This window comes from Crinia signifera, chromosome 4, assembly GCF_055691185.1.
Source record: "Crinia signifera chromosome 4, ASM5569118v1, whole genome shotgun sequence".
NCBI classification, from domain to species: domain Eukaryota; kingdom Metazoa; phylum Chordata; class Amphibia; order Anura; family Myobatrachidae; genus Crinia; species Crinia signifera.
In genome coordinates this window covers 257,004,839-257,023,667 of record NC_139220.1, presented here as the reverse complement: position 1 = coordinate 257,023,667, position 18,829 = coordinate 257,004,839, and the positions used below count along the sequence as shown (strand labels likewise).

The window sequence follows — 18,829 nt, the reverse complement described above, 5'->3', positions numbered from 1 at the left end:
AGAGTCTTAGGAGAGCAAATACTTGTTTTTCTTTGTTATCCCTGCAACATTTAATTACTGTAAAACCTACTTCTAGAGGACAGCTAATGGCTCCTAAATTTAATTATCACTCTGCCGACTCCTACAGAGCTCCCCATTTCTAGTACAACCTATGAGTCACTTAAATCTGCCACTTGTGTAAAATCTATTTAACCTTCTGTCACACAGTTCTAGAAGCATGTTTTATTATATTGCTTAATGCTTTCTGCCAAGAACCAGGTCCGTCTCATGTGTCTAAAACAATCCTGACAATAAGAAGTGCCTCTCAGCGCATTTCCTCCTGGTAACGTACGGTATAAATTGTTTATCTGTCATAAAGCAGCAACAGCTAGATTCCAATCCTCAGAGTATTTCATGCAAACGTCCATCCATTCCAGTAAGTTGTACTATCTAATTGAACGATTAAATTAAGCAACATCACTTTTCAGAGGAATTAACCTTTCTTTGCATGGACTAAACAGCTGTTTTCTTTCCAGGACATTTGATTACTCAAGCGAAGGTTTTAAGAACTGGGAATTTATGACTGTGCATTGCTGGGGTGAAAAGGCAGAAGGGGAATGGATGTTGGAAATTCATGATATTCCGTCCCAACTGCGCAATCCAGAGACACAGGGTAATGGTCACGTGTGTGTGTGTGTCTGAGAAACCAGCCGGATCCAAACACAAGTTGCATAATAGAAAACAATATTATAAAAAAGTTATACATGCAGCTGGTTATGAAGGTCTTGCTAGCTCTGGGACTGGGAATTGTCACCTCTGCCATGATTTGTCACTTGTTGGGTGTGGCCATTTAATATATCATCAAGGCAACCTATGCCCCTTTCAGACCGGACATAATACCCGGTATTTTGCCGGCTTTTTTTACAGTTTCAAAATGGTAATATGTGCGTTCTGAAAGGTCCACAGTGAATTTACCGTTTTCTAAAAAAAAAGGTATTTGGGAACCGTAAAAAACAGGGTCCTACCCGTTCCAGACCCGTTTTTTTTTTTTTCCTGCAGTCTGAAACGGTATTTAGGACCCAGCCAATAGTGAGCACAAGCTGGTCCCGCTCTGTGCATATGGAATGAGCGGGACCCGCTCCATGCAGTGACAATTTAATAATCAGTCCCCGCCCCCCTGCATATGGAATGAGCGTGACCCGCTGATTACATATGCAGGGAGCGAGGACCCGTTCATTAAATATTTTGTTGCACAGAACCATCCACAGATCTCACTGATCTGTGGATGGTTCTGTCAAACTCGTGAGGCTGGACCTCATGTATTTTGTTTAAAAAAAAAAATACAGATTTGTAAAAAAATACGACCGTAATATTTGGAAAATACAAACGCAGAAGAAATAAGAGTCAATCAATAGTAAATTTGTCGAAACCATTGAAAAGAATAGGCTTTAACAGCCGTATTCTATCGATGGTGTGTCCATTCGGGTTTTTAAGAAATTCTTAAAAATATCAATGACTAAAATACGAATTGTACGCATTCGTACAGTCATAAATTTGCTGATGTGTGAAATACATCACATGGGTACGAGTACAACTATTAATACCCATTCAATCTTCGTAAATTTCCCCCTGTTTGTCTGAACAACTTAAATGATCATGAACTATCCAGGTGTCATAGAAGTAAGTGTACACTGTAACAAAAATAAAAATCAGTGCAATATGAATGAGGCCTCCTCTGCCCAGGTCCCCTCCTTTCTAGCTTGCAGTGCTGTACAGTCTGAGCATCAGTGGATCTCTGGTAAAAGGGCACAGTGGCCTTTTTCTCTGCAATTTTCATATGCACAAGATCCATGAAAATGGCCGCCACACCATTTTCCAAGTAATATACTTTTGCAGCCATCACCAGGGGACTCAAAAGTGAGTATTAAACGAATGTGTACAGCGTCCACTCTATAGCACCCATTCTAATTCGCCAGTGAAGGGTCTATCCCACAGGTATTCAACCTGTGGCCTTCCAGAGGTTGTGGAACTATATGTCCCAGTATGCCCTGACAGTTTTGGTATGCTCTTATAGGAAAAAATGTGGCAATGCATGTTGGAACATGTAGTTTCACAACATCTGGAGGGCCACAGGTTGAAGACCCATGGTCTCTCCAAACCAAAGCTTACAGCCCTGATATCTTCCTGGCATATGAGACGCCTCTTGTCCTTTAGTTGTTTTTACATCTGTTTTGCTCTGTTCTTCCCCCTCTTGTTCTCTCCCGTTTAGTAAAATTGAGGGTTTGGACTAAGTCATTGAAACTTATTATGGTCAGTGTATAAAAATAGAGTTTTAATAAATAGTTTGTTCCCCTGGATTGGGCGACATTTAATGAAATAGAACATGTATAATGGACTTTTTCTAAGAAACTTGGACAGTGATATAATTTTCTGATTTCTGCCCCAGCTATAAATAATGTGGGATCAGTTTGAGCGTCTGAGGATTAGGATCTGAAAGACGCACTCCCACTTAATCCCTTCCTTGTCCGTACTTAATTTGCATTACTTAATAAGGAGGACCCCAGCTTGACATCTACTAATATGAGGCAAGCAAGAGTCCCATAAGGACACTGACAAGCTGTATGGTCCAGTGGGCGAAGAAACCACAGCCAAATTGCATAGGAAGTGGAGTGTCAGCCCACGTGCTGAACCCAGATCAAAGAGCAATGTGTGAACATCTGGCAGTGTGAGGAATGGGCCAGGATGGGTGAGAACATTAGTCTACAGTGAGCATTAGTCATGGAGCTTATTCATATTATGTGTTTGCTCTCGCTGAAAACAAAACATTTCAGGCAAAAACACATTAACTTCACGGCTTGCACAGAATAGTGTTAACCGTTTAAGAGCAACGATAAACTGTGGTTGGAAGACCTTTTAATTGCTTGCATAGATAATGGCCTCTTGGAACTTCCAACATGTTAAATATTGATGCGTTAACAGTTTAGATCTTCACGCAATGAAAGTAATAGTATCAGGCTCATGGCTTTTTTTATCAAATATTGATATAAATCCGTGGTTCGCAAACATTTTTTTTAGTGTGGCGGCACACTACTATATTAAGATCTGGTTTCGAAATATTCCTTACCAAATAGGGCCTTTTTTATGTAGTAATGACATTTTATTAACATTTGCAACCTTCATTTGGTGAAAGATCTGCTAGCTATGCTATTTGCTAATTTTTCAAATTTGAATTTGTGTGGTTGAAAATTTGAATTGGTGCCATTCTTCACAGTCACGGTAACCGTGGCAAAACAAATAATTTTGAGATGTTGGACTATCTGATCACCTCCGTTTCTTTCATTGGTCATCAGAACTATTGCAACTGTTTTGATTTTGATGAAAAAGCAACTTTGCTGGATATTGCATCAGGAGTTACTTTTTTTTTTTTATAGAAAACAATGGGGTGTATATATTGAATTTTTAGACCCAGATACAGCGTCTCATGTACTTAAGAATTTTGAGGGCACTGTATGTTTTTTTTATATCTATCTTAAACCTGAGATTTCCTCATTGGGTCTTGGATTTATGTTAATTTTTTTTATTGCTGTACAGGTTGCTATACTAAAATTTTTATATTTTATATTGGATTTTATTTTTGTTCTATTTCTTAGAAGTTTTGTTTTATGTGTGACTAAGTCATACTTCTCTGATTTCTACACACGGAACCATACTCTGATTTTCCGGATTAGTAGTTGGACAAATCTATTATTTTTGTCTATCTGACTGTCAATACATGATGTGATCTGCTTTCTGTGCTTGACAAAGTAAAAATTGTTTTATTAAAAAAAAATCATAAAAAGTAAAAATAAGTGTCAGTTTCTCAGCATACAGGAATGATTCACTGGTGTTTTGCATAAGTCAGTAATTAGCTGGTCCATGTGTAATGAAGGACTTTGGTGTGCAGTAGCTGGGAGCCAGTTTCTCAGAAGAGGTTTCTATTACCTGCCAGTAAAGTGCTCATTTTCCTGCCCTAGCCTCTCCTGCCTGGGTTATACAAGGTTCTTCTCTCAGGCTTTTTTTTTTTTCCCCTTTCCATTATTGGACATTTTCCAAGTATAAATCTGTTTTTCCCAAATCATGTTTACACAGTGTCTGTAATAGTTTTTATTTTATTTATATAAGGGATGCACCTTTCAGAGTGAGCTTAAATGTCACTGTCACGAAGGTGACATTGGCAAACAGTCATTTAATCTTGGATTGTCAGGAATAAGCCTGCCGGTAATGGCACAAAATAGCCTTGCTATCAGGAGACAGATGAGCCATTCTATAATGTCACTTGTGAACCCTGCCCTCCGAACTAGCGGTTTATCAGTTTACAGAAGGTAACGTTCTGCAGGATGCATTACAACTGTAGCATAACTTGCTATCAGGGCCGGTGCTAGGGTGTCCGGCGCCCTCCTGCAAACCATACATTTTGCGCCCTTTCACATTGCTATTGCAACAAGCTGCAGCCCGATTGTGGGAGTGTATGCAACATGCGATCCTATGGAGGATCTCGGGTACATGTATGCATACACCATCTCAGTGCTGTGTCCGCAAAATGTTGCAGTCACTAAAGGTGCCCATACACGCTGCGAGAATTGCATACGTTATGGGCTAGATCGCATCGCACGGCATGCATGCAATGTGTGTGCGATGCAATCCGAAAGCAGTACAAAAGTATGTGCAACACTCGTGACTGAGGGGGAAAGGAGGGGAGAGAAGGAGGAGATGGAAGAAGAGGAGAGGAGATAGAGGGGGCGGAGTGTTGAGGACTGGCAGCGGCACTGGCACAGCACACTGAGAAGAGGGAATGAAGGTGCTGTCTGTTCGTCATTTGATTGACAGCTGACAGGCGCAAGGAGAAATGGGTAGGGGGCGGATCCGGACATGACATGTCATCCAGACATTCACAAACAGTGCTACATGCCTCAGCGCAAGTGTCCGTGAGATAGAGGGGGGCAGGTCACAAGAGGAGGACTGTGTGTGCACGGTGCAGGGAGCTGCTCAGCCTCTCCATACTGCTGCCGGCTGTCAGACAGGCACTGTGGGCAGTGTGCAGGAGGCAGTGACAGTAAGGGCTGAGGCAGCTTTAGCAGAGCAGGGAGGTATACAGCGCCTTTTCAGCATGGCGCCTCCCTGCTTTGCAGGAGCTGCTGAGTGGGTAGCGCCGGCCCGGCTTGCTATTTATTTCACTCAACACAATAAGGTGTCAATAGTTGGATTTTAACGCTACTCCCACTTAGTTACTGGATGTGCCTTTGTGCAGAGGCGGAACTACCATTGGTGCAGCAGGTGCATTGCACCGGGGCCCCTGAGGACTAAAGGGCCCACTGCTGCCACCCACTGCTATGTGGCATATTGTGAACTTGGGATGGAGTGGAGGAGGAGGGCCCAAATTATATTTTTGCACCTGGGCCAACCACTCACAATTTCAGACACAGCTTTTGTGTGCATATGGCATAGTGGGGCAGATTTATTAATCCTTAACAAGAGATAAATGCAAGGGTGATGAAGAGCGATAAATGTCCAGCCAATCACCTGCTAACTGCCATCTTAAAGGCTGTTTGAAAAAAGTCAGTAAGGATCTGATTGGCTGGACGTATATCTCTTTATCACCCTTGCATTTATCTCTTGTTAAGGCTTAATACAGGGGTCTTCAACCTTTAAGACAGTGTGGGCCACATTAAAAAATTCAACGAAGCCCGAGGGCCACTAAGCTCTACTGTGGTATTTAGCACAGCTCTTAATAGATAGACAGCACAGCCCCCGCATAGATAGTTGGCACAGCTGCCCATACACATAAACTCTGCCCCCAATATATAGTCTGCACCATGGCTATTTCTAAACAATTAGGGTCCCAGTACGAACAAAATTAAAATAGCAGCCCCCCCCATACATAATTTGGTATTTAAGAAATTGCGCACTCCCAAATTGGGATGTGGTCTAATTATAAGAGTGTGAACTAGCAGGAAAAAAAATTACCTGACATCTCACTTTTGCAACCTGCATGACCAGACATTGGTTACCGCAGGAATGGTGGTTGTCCTTCCACGCTTAAGTTGGCTGTCCAAAGGCCGCACAGTGACATATAAACATGAAGGCCCATTACACATTATGCCACTCACCATGATGCCCATTACACAATATGCCACACACCGTGATGCCCATTGCACATTATGCCACACACCGGGATGCCCATTGCACATTATGCCACACACCGTGACACCCATTGCACATTATGCCTCACATCATGATGCCCATTGCACCTTGCACTATAAGGCCCCCAATACTCCTGCTTATGCATATGATGGCCCCAGCAGTGCCTCTCACAAAATGCAACCAGTAGTGTCCCTCATAAAATGCCACCAGTAGTGTCCCTCACAAAATGCCCTAGTATTGCCCTCCATAGTCAGCACTGAATTGCGCAGCATGCCAGCCCTCCCTTAGTCAGCACCACATTGCACTGCCAGCCCCCCTCCCCCATAGTCAGCACCCTCCCCATACACAGGGCCACATTGCACTGCCAGCCCCCCTCCCCCATAGTCAGCACCCTCCCCATACACAGGCGACATTGCACTGCCAGCCCCCCACCCCCATAGTCAGCACCCTCTCCATACACAGGGCCACATTGCACTGCCAGCCCCCCTCCCCCATAGTCAGCACCCTCCCCATACACAGGCCACATTGCACTGCCAGCCCCCCTCCCCGATAGTCAGCACCCTCCCCATACACAGGGCCACATTGCACTGCCAGCCCCCCCTCCCCCCTAGTCAGCATCACCCTCTCATGAGACACTTGCCTTAGTGTCCCTTGCAGAGGTCTCCTTCAGAGGGCTGCTGCTGCTGCTGGCGGCGTCGGCTGTCTTAACAGCCAAGGAGCAGGCAGGGACAGGTGCGCGGCTGCCTGCGGTTGTCACACTCACTCAGTCTCCCGGCTGTCTGAAAGGGCACGGGCGGGACGGGTGCGCGGCGTCAGGAAGTACACAATGTGCATGTTCGCGCACAGTCCCGCCCGCCCCAGCCAGCACATCCACCTCCGCCGCGTCCCACTGCTAAGGGGACAGCTTGCGGAAGGATTTTAAGGGGACAGCGCGTGGAAGGATTTTTTTTTTTAATCAGCACAGCATTTAATAAAAAAAACGCAATTCACTGGCGGGCCACCTAAAACAACTCGGCGGGCCACACGTGGCCCGCGGGCCATGGGTTGAAGACCCCTGGCTTAATACATGTGCCCCATTGTCTTCTGCTCCCAGCCAGCACATCAGGAACAGGCATGTTGCATTTATGACTCATCTTTCCTGTGCTGTCACCTGGCCTGTTGCACTACCTGTATATCCTATTAGGCACAATTTTAAAAGTTGTGCAGTCATTTTAGAGATCTGATAGCCATTTCTGTCCAATAACTGCCTGCAATATATCTGATATTATAATCCTATATTTCAGGGAAGTTGAAGGAATGGACACTTATCCTTTATGGTACTGCTGAGCACCCGTACAATCCTCATGGTTTCCATCAGACAAGAGCTAAAACCTTGGATTTATCAAGTGCAGACCTAGAGCCTTCTAAGGCTGCTCTATTTCAGAGTAACCTGGAGTTTGAGGAAGAGGATGAGTATTCAGGTACAAGCCTAGGGTATGTCATGTATGTACAAAATGACCTAATTCCCATATTGACATAAAACATTTCATCACAATAGTTAAATCTGAGATGTTCGGGATGAATCTTGCGTATCAACTAAACAAATGTTAAACTTAAAAAACATGTTTCAGCAGTGGCACTGTACAATAATAAAGCAAATTACTGATGGGCGTTGGAGGGATCTGACTGCTAAGTCTTAGTTGAAGTTTAAAGAAAAATAAGAGTAAGTTAACAATTTATAGCGATACAGAAAAGGGTGGGGGTGAATATTTAAATATTCTCAATGTTCTGTGTATGGCAAATCCTGTTGTGTATTTCTGTGTAATCATGTGGATATGAGTTTGTAATAAGAGAATGACAAATGAGGTTTTTCTAACGTGTCTTCTCCCTTTAACGAGGATACATTTTGGAACCTACAACATCATTAGTGCTTCCATAGCCTGCTCCGCAATGTGCTTTTCTATTCATGGGCTAAATTTAATGAGCGGCTGGTCTGGTTTTCTGGCAGCTTTGCCACCTGCCGGTTTTACGGAAACCACCGCTCTAGAATAGAATATTAATACACCATCAGTGTATTGGGCTGAGATTTATATGCAATAGAAACCCCTTATTTATCAAGCAACACTAAAGCGGACTAAACTCATTCATAAATTGGTTTTCACAGGCAAGATTGAATTGATATGAGTATCGTCCAAATGGGCTATGGTGAATTTATTCTCACAGGACATGACCGAACTTAAATACCCAAACAAACAACAAAATGCAAACACCATCGCACTACACTCATACTGTACACAAAAGAACACCAAAAGCAAGGCCACTTATACCACTTTCTCATCACAATGCCGGATCGGACTCAGGAACTCGATCCCGGATCCAGAGCTTTCACATTAAACCCAGGTTGCCCATTATGCAAAGGGCGACCCAGATTTAACCCTTCTTATAACCTAGGTCAAATTGCCAGGTTGGTGGACCCGGGTTATAAGCTGCTTTCACCTCGGTCGACCTGGGTCGAAACATCACCAACCCGGCAATTACCCAGGCCCGAGGTGCAATGTGAAAGAGGTATCTCAAAAAATACACCGCAATCAGCAATATTTCCTCCTACTGTCCTATATATTCTTCCTTCTCCACTAAAACTCTTCATAAACCCACAAAGTGGGTAAAAAGGTGTCCATCGGTCTGTTCCATAGATTGCCATTTGCTCTTCTCTGTAAAACACTTTACAATAGAAGAGTACCACTAAATGAATATGTATCAAACCGCTTCTGGTCCACAGTGACTGGGAAAGAAACAGCCACAATATAGAACAGACCACGGAGGTTTGTCCTTTACAACTTGAAGGGGTTCAAAGGCAAAATGTTCACACAGCAAAACTGCCCCTTAGAAAATGCCCACAATTAGACATTAAGGGGGGTATTCAATGTTCGGGTCACGGCAGACGAGCTTGCTCGCCTGCCGTGACCCAGTCCTGTTCTCGGTCAGCTCGACCGAGAACATGCAGGCGGGATTCAATGTCCCGCCTGCAGCGGGGCGAGAAGGGGGCGTGGCCGCGAGTTGCGGCCGGGAAGTGACGAGCTGCAGCCGGCAGCTCGTCACTTCCCGGCTGTTCTCGGCAGAACGAGCCCGACAGCTAGAGATGTCGGGCTCGTTCTGACAGGAAACCCTGTTCAATGCTGTCGGGGAAGACAGCATTGAATAGGGCCCGTCGAGCATCTCCCCCACGGGAGATGCTCGACGGAGATTGAATATCCCCCTTAAACTGTTAATCTGTGTCTGTTTCCGAAAAAACTTCTTTTTTCCCCCCCAAAATGAATTTCACTGTAGACTTTCCTATCCCTTTATAGAATAAGCAACTTAGCAGTCCACTAGGACTTACTAGTAGTCACTCAGCTTGTTGCTTTATTTTGGGGAGAGAAAACAAGGATGCATTTAATGTATCCCCTGCTGCAAACATTACTGTAGCTATACTGCTAATTACATCCTAGCTTGTCACTGTATCTAAAACAAAATGTTGTTTATTTATTGAGCTGCTTCTCCATCTGTTTCTTATATAGTGAAGTGCAGGGTAGAGATGGAGGTTTTCAGTAGTATAAATCATGAGAATAATAACCAGGGTTATACCAGCAGGAAAGTGAGAAATATGTGACTTACCTTTCTTTACCCAACTGCGGGTACAGAGGTTCTTAAGGTATGGAATTATAGAATAACAATAGGCCACTAAGGTTAAATAATAGGGTACTTGTTTCCTAGCACGGTCACAATCTTGTGGATCGTGTACCTTTAAGTTAAGGTACACGATCCACACGATGGACCCGATTTCCTTTGAAATCAGGTCCATTTTGCCGGCAAAGGTACAAAATCGGGGGCATCGCGTCGGTCGGGACCATTAACATTGGTCCCGACGCGACCGACGCGATGCCCCCGATTTTCCCATAGGCTTCAATGTTAAAATATTTTTTAACATTGAAATCGTGAGGATCGCGTCGGTCTTGTGCCATTATAATGGCACAAGATGAGATGGACTTGATTAAGTCCATCTCACCTTTAAAAAAATGTGAAATGGGCCAATATGACCCATTTCACATTATAGATGTCCCCGTCGTCACCCCACAATAGACGCCAACCCGAAGCGTGGCGAGCGCAGCGAGCCCGCGAGGGGCGTCGGTGCGCGTCCTCCGACCTTTTCATTCCCCTACTATCCACGTCGGCGTGGAGTTGAGAATAGAATAGTGTGGCGAGCGGACGCGTATAACTTCACAGGTATACGCGTCCCCTCGCGGGGCGTGGCTCGCTGCGCTCGCCACACTATTCTATTCTCAACTCCACACCGACGTGGATAGTAGGGGAATGAAAAGGTCGGAGGACGCGCACCGCCGCCCCTCGCGGGCTCGCTGCGCTCGCCACGCTTCGGGTTGGCGTCTATCGTGGGGTGGGGTTTACGTCGTTAAATTTGGGGGTCTAGGGAATATTTTACATTGAATCCAATGTAAAATCGGGTCCCAGGGACCCGATTTACATTTCAATCAAAAATTCGGGTCGGTCGCGTCGATCGCATCGCATGCGACCAAATCGCATGTGATGCGATCGACCCGATTTTTCCAACACGACCACCCCGATGTAAATCGGTGTGGCCGTGCTAGGAAACAAGTACCAATAATAGTATAGCCCTATTCACACGATCGGTCACTTGCTGTGCATCTTCTGTCATTGTTATATATTAATGAACTGTAGCATCAAAGTATAAGCACATGTTAATATTAAGATGGGGTACATGGAACCCTGCAGAGTAACTACTACACTGGTAATGTTTACTTTGCAGTCAGAGCTAGAGGTTGTTACGAGCTAAATGAATTGTCATTGAATTACGTTCCGTGTGGTAGGCCTGAGTGCTTGTTGGGTTCTCACATAGCTCTAAATGTTTGTCTTTCAAGGTCCATGCCATGCAAAGTGTGGTGACCAAGGATGTGACGGGCCTGACGCAGAGCAGTGTCTCAGCTGCATCCACTATAGTCTGGGAAGTGTGAAAAGTGGCAGGTAACTTGGTGCATGCTGTGTGCAAATGTCCCCATCACAAGCATATGTACTTCAATCCATTATTAAAGAGCACCTCCGTAGTGCAATCTGTAGGTAGCTTATAGCTTGTGTGCCCTTTTCTATTAAGTTCATTTCGTGTATACATTTAAAGTGGTGGTGGTACGTATGGTATTCCCTAAACAGTTACATCGTGGACAGTCTACCACTAATAACCGGGATGTGTTCACCTTCCCGGCGGATGGGAGATTAAGGTTAGGTGGGTAGGAAGGCTTAGTGGTGGGTAAGGGGAAGGTAAGTGTTCTTACATGACCCCTGTTGGGATTCCATATGTATCACTTATCATGTTTAGAACACGGGAAGTGCATATAGTAGCAGTGACTAACTTTGCCCTATCTTTGTGCTGTGATGCAGGAAATGTGTGAACACCTGTCCTTCGGGGTATATGGCAGAAGTTGCTGACCGGAGATGTAGGCGCTGCTACAGAGGATGTGACATGTGCTTTGGGCAAGGGCAGCACCAGTGCAGCTCCTGCAAGAGAGGATTCTACCTTCAGCCAGAGATCAGCTCCTGTACAACCTCCTGCCCAGCAGGGGCATACGCTGATGAAAGTAAATATTCACACTCTGTAATATGTCTTCTTCCTGTAAATCAGTGTTCTCCTCCGTTCCTTCTAATATCTAACATTTACCCATCCTCTTTCAATCTCCTTCAAATGGTAATTTAATTCCAGGTTCCAGAATTCATCCACAAGTCAAACACAGTAGATTGTGTTTTTGTTTTTGATTCTAAATGACCTTTGTTTAATAATAATCATGTCTCAAATAGATTATTTGAACTTCTCCACTATTGTCATCTGAGTGTTATTATTTTTTATGACCATTTTGAATTAATATCTGGGTACAGAGTAACTCACCTAAGAGTCTCTAGCAACCGAGCATAGAACTGTGAAGACTGCTCTTAATTTTTCACCAGAACTTGAAGCATCCCATGACAATATCCCTTTTTGTAAGTCCGTCTATGAATACACTGGATTTATCCACTTATTAAAGTGAAGTATTTGTTTTTCCTGTTATTTTGCAGGTAGGACATTGCTTTGTACTAATTTGTTCCTTGTTAAGTGTGTGCGTCTCTGTTTGGGGAACTTCTGATTGTGTTGGAAACTCAATGAAGAGCAGCAGGACTGTTTGAACTTGATTTGGAACGTTCATGTTTCAGCTGAGATATGGAAGTGGCTCCTCCTGGTGGAGACATTCTTTATACCACAATTGCTATTGAACACTTCCAGATAACATTAGAAATTTTCTTTTTCTCTAAGTAGTTAAAAAGAAAATGTCAGATTGTTCACTGCATCATAATAATCGGGCGTTTGTGATCCACCTTCATCTTGTAGTCGGGGTCCTGCAGTCTGTCTTGGTGTTTTGGAAAAATGACTTTTCTGTGATTATGTTGTTTTTGTCCTTTTTTTTTTTTTCTTGAGGTCTTAAGCGATGCCTCAAGTGTAACCCAAACTGTAAGAAGTGCCTGGGATTCCCCGATAAATGTGTTGTCTGCAGAGATGGCTACAGGTAAGCACTGCGCTACAGTTATAAAGCTTAAACAGTTATTAAAGTCCAACAATTATATATAAAGTACTAACCCAGGAAAACTATTGTGTTGTATAATCTTCCCTTGTGTAGTACAACCAGTCCATGCATACCACATCTTATGCTGGGCATACACGGCCAGATAATTGTATAATATATGATCAGCATTAGTGTTAACCATTGTGCTGCCCCGCTGCTGCAAATAGGTGTGTGCCCGCGGTGCTTCACCACTGGCACACACCTAGGATCGGACCCAAAGCATTTTGGGTGCTAAAAAGCAACCGCGATGTGCCAGTGATGTGTCTAATCTAATAAATTTAATGTGCAGCGTGTCCGACCTCCCCGCTCTGAGCCGATACATGCGGCACCACACATCGGGTCGGAGGGGATGTCAAACACATCAGATTTGGGCTGATTTCTCTGCCCGATCCATCAGAATTTGGCGAAATCGACCCAAATCGGACAAGTGCATGCTCACCTTTAGACATCTAATTGGTGACAAAAGGACTAGAAGATCGCAAATACAACAGATGCAATGGGCAATATGTAATAGTCTGTGAGGTGCATGCTGTTTGGGGATTTATGCAAGTCTGCCCATATTTTTAAAACACCAGTACCGATTCTGACTAGTAGCTTGTAGTTGATCCTTATTGACACTTAAGATCTTAAGAATATCACGTCTCCGTACATCGCTGTATTTCCTTTGTGCAAGGTATAAAATGTTCCAAGCCTTGTGCTACAGATGTTAACTCTTATTTTGTGTTATTACTTTGGTCATAAGTACTCAATTTATGTAGTAGTTACTAATAACTTAAATTAATATGGAAAGAGTTATCATACTTTGGCAGAACATAAGCGATTTTACTTTTCTTCGTCTATAGAAGATTTACTTATTAACTTTAAGTGCAAATATTTACTAAATAAGCAGCAGTTTGATTAGATTTAAACAAAACCGTTGAAATGACTCAAAGATCATAAAAGTAGCACATCTACTGTTTTTATTGGCACCTGGAATTCCTCACACCACATACTGTAAGTTCTGTAGCACAATCAGCACATTTATATGAGATAAGCTCTCCATACACGTCCAGTTAATAAAGGGTAGGCGACATGAATCATTAGAACATGGATGTGCATAAATCAGCCCAGAAAGCTAAATGGGGATATACAGTACATAGAAAAATACAAGTAGACACCAGCAGAAGCCAAGGAAGGACTAGCGGTTCTTGGGTTCTCCAGGGTTTTGAGGCTGGCCAGGATTTTCAGAATGGCTTTCTGAAAGACGGCTGTTTTGATATTTGCCTGTAATAAATATTTAAGATCTATTTTAGTTCTCCCCTTTTGCGGGCAAGGTCAAGAGTTCATTTCTACTTATTATGATTATAATCTGCCAAATATGTCTTAATTAATGAGGTGATATTTAAATGTAGCAAACACAAGCTGGTGTCCTCTGACATGGTTCCGGCTTTTTTTCAAAACATGGTCAAACAGTCTGTCATTTACTTAATCACCAAATTAGAGGCCCAGTGAGCCCTAAAACAAACTAGTCTACTAGTGAGATAATGTAACCCACCATATAATTGGCTATGGTGCCATAAAATGTATAAAGCTTTGGTCTGCCCCCCCCCCCTCCATCCTCTTGTGAAGTGTTGGCGATGTAGAAATGGTGTTTCCTTGGGACTGGAAGTGCTCTTTCAAAGAAAAGCATTCGCTTGAACAAATATTTTCATCTAGCTAAGTAAATAAGTAATCGAGTAGTGGGCTTGAAAGGGCTCCCTGTGTTGGGTTGTGGCTTGATGCGTAAGGCGTGCAAGTAGAAGTCTTAAAGGCACATTCTCCTTTGCTGGTGTCACAGGGATGCATTCATTTCTGTAGTTTTCTCTACTGGAGGAAATGTAATTGAAGGTCCCATGGGTCAGTGCTACAAGACAGTTAATGGGTTCAGACAAGAACAGAAGCATAAAGTACACAGAATGATTCCATTAGTGAGATGCTATGCATTTTCCCTGCAATCACTTTCTGGATTATAGGACCCCTGGTTTGACTGGCTGTTTTGTTCTATTCTATCTAGTGGTCTTTACCTCAGCTGAAATAGCTATTTTCTAGTTTTGTTGGATCAGTATTTGTTCCTGAAAAATGTTTCTCCAGCCTAAGCAATGATGATGCAAATTAAAATGAAAATGATGTTACTTTGGTGGATATTTTTTGTAATACAGGGTTTGATGATGGAAAGGATAAAGCAGCATCCTATAGGTTGTAAGCTTGGGAGCAGGACTTGCCTAGCTGTATGTCGGTTTGTTACTACCCAGTTTGTTTTATCGCTGTTTCCAATTGTAAAGTGCAACAGAATATGCTGCGTTGTACAAGGAACTGTAAATATAGATTTAATATTTATTAATGATATATTTCAAATTCTATAGATTGTAAGCTTGCGAGCAGGACCCTACTACCTCCATGTTGGTTTGTATCTACCCAGTTTGTTTAATCACTGTTGTCTCCAATTGTAAAGCACAACGGAATATGCTGCGCTATATAAGAAACTGTAAATCATAAAATAAATAAATGCTTTATAGAATGTGTTCCATACTGTGACCTGGTGTAGCAAATCACTTTGTATCTGCTACGCTGCCTTCTCCTGTTGCCCGCCGTAATGTTGCTTGGACTACAGTTTTGTTGGGTCTAATGTAATTTTGTCAGACTCAGGGGCGTTCCCTACTTCTATCACAAAAGGAAGGATGACCGAGAGGCATCCTTGTTGATCTTAAATCAAATGGCAGGTGTTAAGGTGCCCATACACGTTACAATTATTGTATACAATATTGTATACAATATCACATCTCACATCTCGGTTTTGCTACATGATCTAGTACAAAAAGTATCTCATCCCATCGCATCACCGAGATTCGATGAGATGCGATATTGTATACAATATTGTATACAATAATTGTAACGTGTATGGGCACCTTTAATCTTCCCACCAGGGCACCAGGTAAGTATGGGAAAAAAAAATATTCCAAAATCCCCAAAAATCCCTTATACAAAATGCTCGCGGTCCTGAGCATTTCGGATAAGTGATACCTAACCTCTATTAGTGTGTGGGTGGTGGTGGGATCAGTAATCTGAAGTTTTGCGAAGGGTGCCAAAAAACATTGCACAGGCCCTGGTCCCCTGATTCAGCTATTGTTCTGTAACTGCGGATCTTGGGAGGATATGTTGGTAGGGTATTCCATAGAGCCTTAATACAGGCCGTATTATAAGAAAAACTGATTTGAAGTGGACCTATCTCTATTGTCATTGTTATCTCTATTGTCATTGTCATTGTGTTTCGCTGTATGAAATAGATGCTTGAGTTTTTCATATAATGCTTCATAGTAGTCTGTGTATTGTATTTTTGTATTTGTTGGTTGCAAAGTGAACAAAGGAGAGCAACATTATTTGATTTTAGGCTTTGGGGGTTATTTAATGTCGGGTGCTATTTCCGACAAGGGAAAAAGCTCCCATCGCCTATTTAATGTCGGGTACTTTTTCCGACAAGGGAGATAGCTCCCGCCGCCTATTGTGACAGCATTGAAGGCGGATTTTGACAAAGCTGATCCGAATTTAAAACCAGTTGGATCAGTTTTGACGGAGACGGCCGTGGATTGTCGAATTCACCTGTCTGTTGTCAATCCACAGTCATTTACACGGAAAAGGTTTCGACACTCGACAGACAGAACATTGAATTCCGCCAGTCGAAAAACTGTCTTGCTGGGCGAAAACAGCCAGGGATTCCAACTGCCGGGACATTCAGACAGTCGGAATCCCAGATTGAATAACTAGTTGTCACAAAAACCTGCAATTTCATTGAGGGTGTGTAGAATATTTATATCTTTGTAATACCATACAGTACTTGCTACTTATATACTGGAGTGGTATTCAGTTGCTTAAAATTCCTGTACAGAAAGGGAATCAAATGTCTATGCCAGATTAACACTCCATGGCGCCTATTGCAGGGTTACTATTGTGCAGTTCCCCACAAACTGCTCTAGCCATAATATTAAATACACCATAGTGACAAGGATTGGGACAGGTCCTGTGTGCTTATTGCCCCAATGCCTGAATTTATTCCACATGGAATGCAAGCAGGAAACTGTAACACATGAAAGGTAAGTTGTTCCTTTGTGACTATGGGAGCACGCACATGCTTTTGGGTCATTTTGATGAACTGTATGATGCCATTATGAGGACTTGCCACTGAATTGCTAGTACCGGTAATCAAAAGAATGTGTTTGGGGGCCACAAGAAAATCCTCTTTAGTGCTCATTTTTAATATTATGCAGGCCGATAGTTTTCCTCATTAGACTTACTTTTTGCAGACTTAATTTAACATGTTTTTGTTTTCCTCTTTTAGCCTTTCGGGTTCAATGTGTGTGCCAGAGTGTGAGCCGGGGACTTTCTACAATATGGCTTTGATGAAATGTGACAGGTGTCACTCATCTTGTCATTCATGTGTGGGTAAGACGCAGATTTTTGTATTTTTTTGCAACCAGTTCACAAACAGATTACTGCCCCCTGCATTATTATATTGAAGTCAACTTTAGATTGGCTTAAACTGGTTATGGAGAGTAGCAGATGTACTGTATATTGTCACAATTCCCTTCTTGTCAACTGTGATATGTGGGTTTGAAGTTAATTGAAAACAAAATTACTTATTTTGTCTAATAGTGAGTGTTACTTTGGGGGGGGTTCTGGTTTTTGAAGTTTTTTTTTTTTCTATCACTAAGATGATGGTTTTTGTTTATAGAACAATATATGGTACTTATGTAGTATCTGGGCTGCCGATTTTGTGATTGTATGCCTTACCTTAAGGCATACAATCAGATGCGATTCGATGCGATTTTGCATAGGATTCAATGTTAAGAAGGTCCTGTTCATTTCCCCACTATCCAAGTGGGCATAGAGTTGATTTTATATAGCGTGGCGAGCGCAGCGAGCCACCGAGCCCGAAGCGTGGCGAGCGAAGCGCGCCCCGCGAGGGGACGCATATTTCTTAAAAAGTATTCTGTGTCCCCTCGCGGGGCTCGCTACGCTCGCCACGCTTCGGGCTCGGTGGCTCGCTACGCTTGCCACAGGTTTATATCCAACTCCATGCCCACTTGGATAGTGAGGAAAGGAAAAGGACCCCTTTTTCCCATTGAATTCTATGTTAAAATGGACTAAGACCATTTTAACATTGAATCCTATGGAAAAATCTTGACCATCGCATCGCATACGATTTGGTCGCATGCGATGCGATACGATGCGATGCGATCCGATTTCTAAATCGGACGCCCAGATACTACATAAGTACCCAATATATTTTTTCGTTGACTTAAGTCCCTGACCCAGTGGAGTTTTTATTCTGTTTCCTACCAGATGTGAGGAGCGAGGTAACCTACCGGTATATGTTTTGGCTTGTGAGAGAGAGCCTCAGCACCAGTAGTTATCAAACGCGTGCACAGAGAGAGAATATACAAACCCCATACAGATAGCCCAGTGGTGGAAATCAAACCCAGGACCTCATGCCAAGACTAAAACATGAATTGTTAAAGGTTACATTTCTTATTGACCAAGATAATAGCTTGAATCTGATTGGGTGCTACGGCCAACATCCCATCTTTAATTGACCTCCGTTTTACTGAATAATACCAGTGGCAAACGCAGGATTTTAAGAAGGGGGTTTCCAGAGGGGCGGAGCAAAGCACATAAATGGACACTTAGGTGACCCAGTATATGCCGGGTCTGTTAAAGTATTATAGATAGACCAAATGTATATTAATAATAATAATAATAATAATAAAAAATATATATATACACACACACACACACATATACATACATATATATATATATATATATATATATATATATATATACATACAAGGGCGTCAACAGCAGTGTAGACCCCTGGGCATAGCAATGTATTGGGGCCACTACTGATCCTCCAGCAGTAGGGGTGGGGGAAGCTTTGATGTCCCCCGGGTGGTAGGGGGTATTATATCAACCGCTCAGCATGTAGGGCCTGGATCAGTAATTTCCATTAATTACCCTTT

At 42.9% G+C, this 18,829-nt stretch overlaps 1 protein-coding gene and 1 long non-coding RNA gene across 6 annotated transcripts in view; one reads left to right on the top strand and one right to left on the bottom strand.

Annotated features, from left to right (window-relative positions):
• LOC146075261 (uncharacterized) overlaps positions 1-18,829 on the bottom strand; it is a 136,650-nt gene that overhangs the window by 87,402 nt on the left and 30,419 nt on the right. For 2 of the 4 annotated variants that reach the window (XR_014473544.1, XR_014473547.1), the window contains one exon: positions 13,748-14,060. The exons of the other annotated variants lie outside the window; for them this stretch is intronic. This is a non-coding gene — a long non-coding RNA (uncharacterized LOC146075261). Of the gene's footprint in view, positions 1-13,747; positions 14,061-18,829 lie in introns of those variants that run through there. 4 annotated transcript variants of the gene reach the window in all.
• The window catches only part of PCSK6 (proprotein convertase subtilisin/kexin type 6), a 124,965-nt gene that overhangs the window by 90,554 nt on the left and 15,582 nt on the right, over positions 1-18,829 (top strand). The window contains exons 13-18 of one of the 2 annotated variants that reach the window (XM_083184288.1): positions 516-652; positions 7,443-7,619; positions 11,073-11,175; positions 11,587-11,783; positions 12,653-12,740; positions 17,149-17,252. In XM_083184288.1, the coding sequence (XP_083040414.1) occupies positions 516-652; positions 7,443-7,619; positions 11,073-11,175; positions 11,587-11,783; positions 12,653-12,740; positions 17,149-17,252 (806 nt within the window). Of the gene's footprint in view, positions 1-515; positions 653-7,442; positions 7,633-11,072; positions 11,176-11,586; positions 11,784-12,652; positions 12,741-17,148; positions 17,253-18,829 lie in introns of those variants that run through there. The other variant, XR_014473543.1, reaches the window with a different exon arrangement.